The 10405-nt window shown below is 49.3% G+C and overlaps 4 protein-coding genes across 4 annotated transcripts in view; 3 read left to right on the top strand and 1 right to left on the bottom strand.

The window, feature by feature from the left end:
• The first annotated feature begins 2669 nt into the window (after positions 1–2669).
• On the top strand, positions 2670–3305 carry LOC112879478 (germin-like protein 9-3). The gene has a single exon (XM_025943737.1). The coding sequence runs from the start codon at positions 2670–2672 to the stop codon at positions 3303–3305; it is 636 nt and encodes a 211-aa protein (XP_025799522.1).
• Positions 3306–5672: 2367 nt separating this feature from the next.
• On the top strand, positions 5673–6311 carry LOC112880889 (germin-like protein 9-3). Its single transcript, XM_025945618.1, has one exon. The coding sequence runs from the start codon at positions 5673–5675 to the stop codon at positions 6309–6311; it is 639 nt and encodes a 212-aa protein (XP_025801403.1).
• A 2002-nt stretch (positions 6312–8313) lies between these two features.
• Positions 8314–9170, top strand: LOC112880888 (germin-like protein 9-1). The gene is made up of 2 exons (XM_025945617.1): positions 8314–8633; positions 8723–9170. The coding sequence occupies exons 1-2, from the start codon at positions 8314–8316 to the stop codon at positions 9168–9170; spliced, it is 768 nt and encodes a 255-aa protein (XP_025801402.1).
• Positions 9171–9908: 738 nt separating this feature from the next.
• LOC112880688 (ubiquitin-60S ribosomal protein L40-2) overlaps positions 9909–10405 on the bottom strand; it is a 2202-nt gene continuing 1705 nt past the window's right edge. Inside the window, exon 4 of the mRNA XM_025945423.1 lies at positions 9909–10191. Within this exon, the coding sequence (XP_025801208.1) occupies positions 10162–10191 (30 nt within the window). The 3' untranslated portion in view covers positions 9909–10161. The remainder of the gene's footprint in view (positions 10192–10405) is intronic.

Below are 10405 nucleotides of genomic sequence, written 5' to 3'. Positions count from 1 at the left end.
AGATGCACCCAACACAAGTCGAGTTATCTAACTCAAATGCGCGGTTCTGCTCCTCAGACAGAGGAAGAACTGGTGAGATCACCCACTAGATCTTCATGCTCACGAGCCAGAACTTAACCCTAGTCTGCCATCTTTTAAAGTTGTCACCCCCAGCAAATCGCTCAGGTTTCAGTGCATCCGAAATCCCAGCCATGTTAATTATCTCAGGTTTCTAGATTGTTAGAAAATTAACAGGGTTTAAGATTAATTTGAACAACCAGAGCAGCATATGAGAGAGCATACATTTACTAGCGATTAACATGAATAACCCTAGTACGGCGGACGATTTAGACCGCTCTCCCTCGATCCGCTGTACGGTGGACGAAGGGACAGCAGGGCTGAAAGCAGCGGTGCAGAGAAAGAGAAAGAGTCATATGCGAGTCACCGGTGACCTCTCCGTACACAGTACATCTCCCATATATAGAGGGGTCCGCTGCCTCTCAGATTCAATCTGCCTAAATCTCAGGAACCGCCACCGGGACCTCTCTACGGCAACCGACTGGAGCCCACACACGGAACGTGTGCCCACTACTCCCAGTTGACATGGCAGTCTAGGTGTGGTAGAAATTGACCAACAAAACAAAAGGCAAAATTAAACTGCTGGTACAACATGACACGACGCGATCGCGCATCGTCACAAGTCACAAGTCACGCGATAATAACGCGTAACGCGCGCGCATGCGTGTGTGGCTTGTGTGTGTTCACAGCATAGCATCCTTCTTCCCTTTGTCTCACATGTGTAGGGGCTCACAAAGCCACACATATATGTTGGTATATGTCCACCTAAGTGAGCAATGTGGGACTAAAGTCCCACATGCCACTTCTACAACACCACCTTGGCTTCTTATATGGAATTGGGCCACCCAAACTCTAGCCATGTATGGGCCTAATATAGGCCACAATTCCAACAGTGGTAGTAAATTTACATTACCTATTGATAAAAAATTTAGAGCACTAAAGTAAAGCAACTCTAATAAAGGCCTTGTATAGAGGGGAGAAAGGGTATATTGACGGTTGTTTGTTTTGTAGCAGAGGCTCATAGTCGACAAGAGGCTCAGAGGAAGGAAGGCATGCTGGAAGTGCAGATTGAGCATGTGTTGCCCCTGTGAAGGTCCCTGCTTTCATCAAGGATGAAAGCATGTCACAAGTGAATACAGGGATCCGCTCAAAAAAGCTTACCACCCAATGTGTTCAGAGAACACTTAACCGGCATGGGTTTACACGAAAGCCTATGATCCCTGGACAGTAAGGGTCTAGCTGAGAAGCTATTTCAAAATAGAAAGGTGTATTGTGGCTATTAATCTAATGGTATTAACTGTTATGACGAGGTATGCTCTATACACTTATCTGTAGTGAAATGTGTTGAGTTAAGAATGTAAGAAGTAAGTAAGTAAGATGAGATAAGGGGGAGAATGTTGGGATTGATCTCGTCCGACTTGGTCCAACGATCAAGTCGGATTTCTTGATTGCGCCCTGATCGGGGGTGCCCAACCGAGATGTGGTTGGTGAGCCCCCATCACGCAGCGCTATATAGAGAAGGTGGGGGCCGCAGGGGCACGCACGCCAAAGTTCGCCGTGCCCTCTAAACCCACCGATAAACCCTAATCCGATCTAGGGAGTGCTGTGAACGACGGGAAGCGTCGCCGCCTTCTGCACCGCGCCTCCATCGTTGACCACTTCACCGACACTCCTCTGCACCCTCGATGCCGGCGTCCTCGACCGCCGATGCATCCACTACGCCGCGTCGGTGCCGCCTCCCTGACACCGACACCGACTCCATAGCGGACTCCACCTCCAAGCCCGATGGTTATTAATCCTCCTCTCTCTCTCTGCCTCTCTCTGTTATTATAACCTAGATCTAAATCTTGTTGTTTATCTTACTAATAATGTAAGAACCTACTTGATCTACTCCTAGAGGTTCTGTTTTTCTTATCACCCTCCACACCCAGACTTGGACGCCCGGCGCAGCTGCCTGGACTGAAGCTGTCCCTGCCGTGGCGGAGGAAAGGTCCGGGAAGAACAGCGAGAGAGAAGTCGGAACTCGTAAGCATCGCTGGCTGACGTCTCCCGAAGCCGGCGCTGTGGCCCGAGCTCTTCCATGATCTCAGCCATCGACGCATGATCCAACGGTCGAGAATTATACAAGCGACGTGACCCTATAGAATCGCACGGTTTGGGCTCAGGATTCATGTGTAGAGATGCCTGCACGGTGAGCATCCGGTGTTGTGTTGTCCGGACAGAATGCATCAAGTTCACTAAAACGCGAAGACTCCCATGTCTGTGCTTAGCACCAGCTTTCAGGCTTCCAGCCATGGACCTAACGAGTTCAGTTCAGCTGAGTATATGCATCTCTGATGCCAGCCGATACGTACATACAAGGAGCACACCAGCTGTGAGCCTATCAGGCATGAACTCCATGTCGCCGAGAGCAGTTCGTTACCCTCGACGCACCTGCAACCTGTGCCCCACAACGGACAAACTGCATTCTTGGTGACTCCAATTCTTCGCCAACAGACCTTCACTATAAATTGCACAATCGCAAAAGCATCGAAGCATCCTCATTTCATTTGCCTTCCAACCAACGTCTAAGCTCCTATTAGCTTCAGGCAGGACATCTGATTCAAGCAAAAATGGCGGCAATCAAGTACGCGGCTGTGTTCTTGGTGCTTGCACTCTCAGCCCCGCTGGCCGCCCTCGCCGGCGACCCAGACATCCTCGGCGACTACATCCTCCCGGCGAACACGGACCCGGCGACCGTCACCGGCGCGTTCTTCACGCACACGGGCTTCCGCGCGGCCATGACCATGAACATGAGCATGCCGATGCCCAGCTTCACGGCGACCAAGGCCTCCATGGCGGAGTTCCCGGCGCTCGACGGGCAGAGCGTCTCGTACGCGCTGCTCATGTTCCCGCCGGGCGCCGTGAACCCGACGCACACCCACCCGCGCGCCGCCGAGCTGCTGCTCGTCCTCGACGGCGCGCTCTCCGTCGGCTTCGTCGACACCGCCGGCAGGCTCTTCACCCAGGACCTCGCCGCCGGCGAGATGTTCGTGTTCCCCAAAGGTATGGTGCACTGGCAGTTCAACCAGGGGAGCAAGCCTGCCACCGGGCTCTCGGCGTTCGGGAGCGCCGCAGCGGGGCTCGTGTCCGTGCCCGTCACCGTGTTCGGCACCGGCATCGCCGACGACGTGCTGGCCAAGTCCTTCAAGACCGATGTGGCCACCATCCAGAAGCTCAAGGCAGGACTAACTCCCCCCAAGGAATAAGCGTGTGTGGGTTTACCCCCTTGTAACAACTGCTGGGTCTGCAGAGAATTCCATGCATGTTCTTGAGTTATGCCTGGTGCCGGCCAGGTCAAATAAAATGCTAAAATATGTATCCAGTGAGAACTAATAACTGCATGGTTTATAGGCAGATTTGTGCCTTTTTGAATTCCAATAGTGGCAACATATGACCCAATGCAACTCTCTGAATTGCATTGATCTGATGTTTTGGTCTTTCCTGAGATTAAGAATTTAAGCCACTTTGCCATTTTTGCAGACATAGCTAGGAGTCCCTTGGCTACATACACAATTCTGGCAGAAGAACATGAGATTCTCTAGTTCATATGTCCATGGTTTAGATTGCAGTACAGGGCTTGCGCCAATATCTTTACGGGGCTCCAGATAGGTAGGCTGGAAGTAATCCATGTTTCATCTGCACCGCGCAAAACATGGAAGACTGAAACGATAGTTTTTCTGTGTTGCTACTTGTTATGAGAAAGAACTGTGACCGAATGCAAACTCCACTACACTTTGACGATATTATATCAAAAGCTGCCAAAAAATATATCCTAGTAGGATAACTGAAACTTTTTTTTGAAGAAAAAACAGGAGAACTGAAACTTTCTTCCAAAATTGACTTGGCAAATGTCATTCGTAACCAGTAAATGTGAGTAACCCTTCGTCTCTTCCTCACTTGAACATAGCCTGCATTTTCCCTCTGTAATCCGACGAAAGCATTCAGCACTCATCCTTGCTTTCGGCGAGAAGTTGTTTCTGTTGCAAATAAAATGAAAAGGATTGCTACAGTTCTTTCTCAACTGTTTACTTACTGCATTTACATGAAACATGCTATTTTTTATTTTATTTAAAAAGAAAGAGAAAGAGAGAAGCTACATTTGGTGGCTATACAGTACATGAAAAAAGTCCAGTTTACGCCCTCGACCTATCATAGAAGTCCGATTTTCAACCTTCAACTATAAAACCGGATAACACAGACTACTCAACTATCAAAACCAGACAAATTTGACCATTTGAGTGGTTTTGAAGGTGGTTTTTCATTTTTAAAAAAATTAAATAAATACAAAATGGTGCCAACATTTTTATAAAAATATAACCTATCTACTGGCACTCTACTTTAGTTATTTGGATCCATTTTTTATGTTCCTAATATATTTGCTTGTAGTTATGCCTATTAGTTTTAATAAATAAGATTCAAATAGATGAACAATAGATAGGTTATATTTTTAGAAAAATTTTGATATTAGTTTCATATTTTTATGATTTAAAATAAATTAGTTTTGATTTTTTAGATCTAACTAGAAACTAAAAAATACAAAACTACATTTGAAACCACGCAAAGTACCAATCCAGTTCCGACAATCGGATGGTTTTCGTTATTCGGTTTCATAGTTGAATGTTGAAAATCGGGCTTTTATGATAGTTCGAGGGTGGAAACTAATCTTTTCTCTATAGTATACATTAGTGGTAAAACAAAGTGTTACAGAAACGAGACAACCTGGGAACGAAAGTCCTTACAGTTCCAACGCAGCATGCATCTGGACATCCACATTTTGACTGCACCATCAGCTTGCTGGACGGATAACATTAGCTTAATAGGAGTAATTTACCACTGCCAGTGAAGAACAGCCTTTCCATGGCAGCATGTATCCCTTGTGCAAACAACAAGGCAGTCACCTGCATTGTGAATCCCAACTCCCCAGCCTAACTGAGCTGACACTGTCAATGGAGAAACCGAGAATGAGGCGACCGAGCCGTTGCTGGCAGCAGAGATATTCTCGCAGCTGAGCTATGCGACTTTTTTTTTCTTTTTGAAAAACTGGCTGTGCGACTTGTATGCTCCGTACGACCAGTTGCATCGACACCTCCTTGTACGGCCTCCTCGTCTTCTTCATGCAACTTCCTCGCAAACAATTCGGAAAAGTGCAGGGCTGCAGGCTGCACACAGCTGCCGGCCAAAAGAGCTGGCGTCGCCAGGCATCTCACTCGAGCGGCACCGTAGCAGTGCAGGCGTATCCAGGACCCTGGATGCCTGGAGAAACATTCAGCTGAGCCTCCAACACTATACTAATCGTTTCAGTCATCATCTCCAAGCTGGAGGAATTAATCAAATTAATCTCGCTTAGTTTCCCTATGCAGCAAAGCGATGTGTTCATCCATCGTCTTCGATTACCCAATTGGCCAGCAGAAGCATGAATGTTTCCATTTCCATATAAATAGGGGAGGCAGGATCGCTGCTTCTCATCAGTCAAGCAAAGCTTCAGATAGAACTCGTCGACCATCACATCGCAGTTAGTTAACCACCTGTGTCTTTCAGTCGCTCTCTGCTAGCAGTTTAGTAAACAAGCAAGAATGGCAGGGATCGACAGCGTAGGCTCCTTGGTGCTCGTGCTGCTCGCGCTCTCGGCGGCGCCGCTGGCCGTCGTGGCCGGCGACCCTGACATCCTCACCGACTACATCGTCCCCCTGAGCGCGAACCCCGGGAACATCACCGGCCAGTTCTTCGCGTACACCGGCCTGCGCGCCGCGCTGGCCGCGCCGGCACCGGGGAACTTCACGGCGACCAAGGCCTCCATGGCGGAGTTCCCGGCGCTCAACGGGCAGAGCGTGTCCTACGCCGCGCTCTCGTTCCCGCCGGGCTCCGTCAACCCGACGCACACCCACCCGCGCGCCTCCGAGCTGCTGCTCGTCGTCGACGGCGCGCTCTCCGTCGGCTTCGTCGACACCGCCGGGAAGCTCTTCACCCAGGACCTCGCCACCGGCGACATGTTCGTGTTCCCCAAGGGCACCGTGCACTGGCAGTGCAACAAGGGCACCCAGCCCGCCAGGGCGCTCTCGGCGTTCGGGAGCGCCGCCGCGGGGCTCGTGTCCGTGCCCGTCACCGTGTTCGGCACCGGCATCGACGACACCGTCCTCGCCAAGTCCTTCAAGACCGACGTGGCCACGGTCCAGAAGCTCAAGGCCGCCCTCACCCCGCCCAAGAGGCCATGATCGCCTTTCTCCGAATCATATTGCTCGCGTGCATCGTCTATTTGCAGTCGTGTGTTCTGGCCGTGTCGTCCTTGAATAACCTGCCAATGGTAAAATGGTGGGGTAGTGGTGTGATGAGTGAGAGTCGTGGATCAAATAATCGATCTGTAATCGTCGGTGCGATGTGTTATGTTGATGAGTTATATCAAGTTTTCGTTTTTCTCTACCTATATTTGATATGAAAGTCCTAAAACTTTGTTATCTACTTTTGAAGCTACCGATTTGCCTTTTTCTATTCCTCCATTTGTGATGTCAATGATGGTATGTAGCTCCATCAGACTCTTTTTCAGCCAAGCAGCAAGCTGATGATAACGACCGCAGTTAGTTCTTCTCCGTTACATCCAACATACTGAAATTATTTCAAATTTTAAAGACGGTTGATTTCTCCTGAAGTATAGTCGATTGTCATGCGATCAACTATCGCAACATAGCAATAATTCAGAGACAACCCAGCGACTAGTAAATTGAACTGTAATTGATTATAATAGCAGCAAACACAAACTTCCTCAAATTATAATGTTCCACCCCTAATAATGAAGCCAAGTTTCAAAGAACTCTTCCATAGTTAAAAGAAAAATTTGTCCAAACCTATAACAAAATTAGGTTGACATTGTACAAATTGTGGGATGATACAGATACACTGATCAGAATGTACAAGATTATTCATATTGGAACCAATTTTGCTAGTGAGCAGCGTGCCACTTTTCTGATGGTACACTTTTTTGAATCCACAAATTGTGAGAAATTTGTGCCTCCATTAGCTTGATGTGGAAATGATGGATAAAAGCTTAAGTTGCCTGAAAATATACCCATGCATTACACCATCCTATTCAGAAGATCTGGATTAGTAATATGCAAGAAACATTAAATCCATAAAAAAAATATAAATATCTTCTGTAACTTACCTAATTTGAAACCTATACACATAGTTGGGAGATTCACAGTTTCACACACACACACACACACACACACACACACACATATCTATGCAAACTCTTATTGTCTCCAAGCATACCTATGTCATGATTCAGTAATCTATCTGACGGCTGTAAACTCACAGGATGCGCGTCCTTTTGAAACGAACAAGCAAGAGCTTCCTATTATACTACTGATTAAGAAGAATTTAAGCTCAGACTGGACAAGCCCACCACCACCACAACAAAACGAAAACTACGACCACTACACGATGCACATACTCTGTGTAATTGCTGAACAGTTGTAAGAAGAATAATACTTCAATTATTTCTGGTAGTTCAATTCGACTGAGCAATAACGTAAAACATAAGGAATTTGTTCTAGTTCTACTCGGAGAAACGAGTAAATGCTTTCTTCATAAAACAATGGATCGAGGAGCTGTTGTAAATTTGCCGAACTTTTTTATTTCCTTCTTTGTTTCTTGAGACTTTTCTGTAATACTACTTTATTTTCTTTCTTTTAATATATATAACTAGTAGGGGATTAGCCCTCCTGTTCCATAAAAAAAAACATGAAACATAAACATAAACTAGCCCCAAATTTCAATGTTCCATCCCTAAAGGAGAGACAATTCTGAGAGAAGTCTTGCACGCATGCCATGCCATGCCATTGGCAGTTTCACCACATTCATCTAGCCACTGTCACGACAGAATAATGCGGTTAGGAACATTCAAATCCGCCAAGCTTAGGAAACCACGGACGGGGACAAGCTGTAAACAAAGAAACACTCCAGCTTCTGCTATGCATGTAGGACACACACACACACACACACACACACACACACACACACACACACACACACAACACAGCTCTTCCAAAGCCGCGATGCCGGCAGCTCGCAAGTACGAGTACTCTATAAAACATCAAACTACTGCGCCCTGCCACTCCGCGATCGCGCCACCACCCTAGCTAGAGCAAGTAACAGCTAGCTCCGCGGCGCCCGATCGATCAGTCCATCGCCACCTCGCCGCCGGGCAGCACGCAGCAAATGGCGCTCGCTCTCGGCCTCCGGCGGCTCCTGTTGCTGTTCGCCGTCGCGGCCATCCACCAGCTGCCCCGGTCTGCCCGCGCCGGCGACCCTGACATCCTGACGGACTTCCTGGCGCCGCTGGGCGCCGAGCCGGACCAGCTGAACGGCACCTTCTTCACCTACGCCCGCCTCGTCAGCGGGCTCGCCGGCGACCCGGGCAAGTTCACCGTGTCCAAGGCCACCGGGGCCGAGTTCCCGGCGCTGCTGGGCCAGTCCGTCTCCTACGCGGCGCTCGTCTTCGGCCCCGGCACCGTCAACCCGCCGCACATCCACCCCAGGTACACATTTCATCATATATATATATATATGCTGAAGCTGAGATGTGCACACGCGCTGCTCACGTCTCGCCCGTGGCACTGGCGCGCAGGGCGTCGGAGCTGCTGGTGGTGGTGCAGGGCCCGCTGGTCGTGGGCCTCGTCGACGCCGCCCGCAACGGCACGGTGCACACGGCGGCGCTGGAGACCGGCGACATGTTCGTGTTCCCCAAGGGCATGGTGCACTACCAGCTCAACAACGGCACCGGCGTGGCGCGCGCCTTCTCGGCCTTCGGGGGCGCCACCCCGGGCACCATCTCGCTGCCCACGGCGCTCTTCGAGACCGACATCGACGACGCCGCCCTGGAGAAGTCGTTCCGCACCGATGAGGCTACCGTCGAGGAGCTCAAGCACGACCTGCGCGAGGCACCGGGGCCGGCGCCCTCGCCCTCGCCCTCGCCCTCGGCCTCGCCCAGCTCCGCCGCCGCCGCGCTCGTCGGAGGGAGCGCGCTGGCAGCTTCGCTAGTCTGCGCCGCCGCCGCGTTCTCGTTCGTCTTGTGATGCGGGTCCGGCGACGAATAAAGCGGGTGGTTTTGACGTGAGATGTTGTGCGTGCTCTTCTGAATAAAGATGAACCTGATGGCAATGAAACAATGCTAAAAGTGATTTTGTAGAAGAGAACAGATAGAGAGATAAAAAAAAATAAAGATTGGCACCACACCAGAAAAGGTTGCCACCTGCAATGAAATTCCTGTTCATCGGTTAGCAGCATATGTGTTGTTGGGTAACGGGTACCGGTTGCATGATGGCACCTGCTTACTATATGCCCGGTCTGCAGGTAAGGGTAATTGTGGCAGGGATAGGAGAGAGCACTGTACCTTGACTCGAGGTCAGAACAAGGATTACCATGTGCTAGCCACCGTGGGGCAACCGGTACCGTTACCCAACAAGGGTAAGCACGGTAAGGTACTCATCAGAATCGCGGCTTATATGCGACGGCGACCCGACCTGCAGGGGCGATGTGGGACTAAAATACGCGTAACAATAACAGCGGGCAGCCATGCCCAACGCGGGGTGGGGAGAGCGCGCGCTGTTCAACTAATAAACCCTTGCTTTCTGGTTTGTTCAAAGCCCGCCTGGATCCGAGCAAAGCCCAAACACAGCCCAACATACGGGGAGCAACAGAAACTCAGCAGCCTCACCGTGACACACCATTGGGGAACACACCACAACCAGGCGAACCCAAGTCACGCTGAGATACCAATCCGTAACTGGAGAGACAACGGTCGAGACACACGATTGATATTTCGATCCAAAACAGCTCACGGAGAAAAGCAGAAGTATCGACCACGAATTTATAGTGTTAATCTACCATATAATATAAACCCAAATTTCTGTCACAAATTTATGCCAGCAAATACATGCTGAAGACCCTGAACAGAAAGACCACTAAGTTCTGACTCCAAACAGAAGCAGCATTAAGCAGCGGCAAAAACTCAAACTCCGACCCTCTAGTTGATCCGGACGACCCTTGGAACCGATGCAACATGCCTCAGTTCTTGATCTTCTTCTTGGGCCTCAGCTGAAATGGGACAAACACAAGGAGCATATCAGATATTAATATCATCCACAAATAGAAAAGCTATGGAATATAAACCATATAATGGTCCAAACACTTTTAATTCCTTAAATATCCTCAAGCATCATAGGATACAGATAAAATGCCATGGATTTGGGTACATGACACGACACATTGCTACCAACTCCATCACTACTATCAACATAATTACAAATCC

This window comes from Panicum hallii, chromosome 2, assembly GCF_002211085.1.
Source record: "Panicum hallii strain FIL2 chromosome 2, PHallii_v3.1, whole genome shotgun sequence".
Classification (NCBI taxonomy): Eukaryota; Viridiplantae; Streptophyta; class Magnoliopsida; order Poales; family Poaceae; genus Panicum; species Panicum hallii.
This window is presented reverse-complemented; position numbering and strand designations above follow the sequence as displayed.

What these genes read in the sequence shown, in the direction of transcription:
- LOC112879478 (XM_025943737.1), top strand. Translation starts at nt 2,670, where the DNA reads ATGGCGGCAATCAAGTACGCGGCTGTGTTCTTGGTGCTTGCACTCTCA.
- LOC112880889 (XM_025945618.1), top strand. Translation starts at nt 5,673, where the DNA reads ATGGCAGGGATCGACAGCGTAGGCTCCTTGGTGCTCGTGCTGCTCGCG.
- LOC112880888 (XM_025945617.1), top strand. Translation starts at nt 8,314, where the DNA reads ATGGCGCTCGCTCTCGGCCTCCGGCGGCTCCTGTTGCTGTTCGCCGTC. An exon ending in CCGCCGCACATCCACCCCAG is followed by an intron (nt 8,634 to 8,722) that starts GTACACATTTCA and finishes ACTGGCGCGCAG; the next exon opens with GGCGTCGGAGCTGCTGGTGG.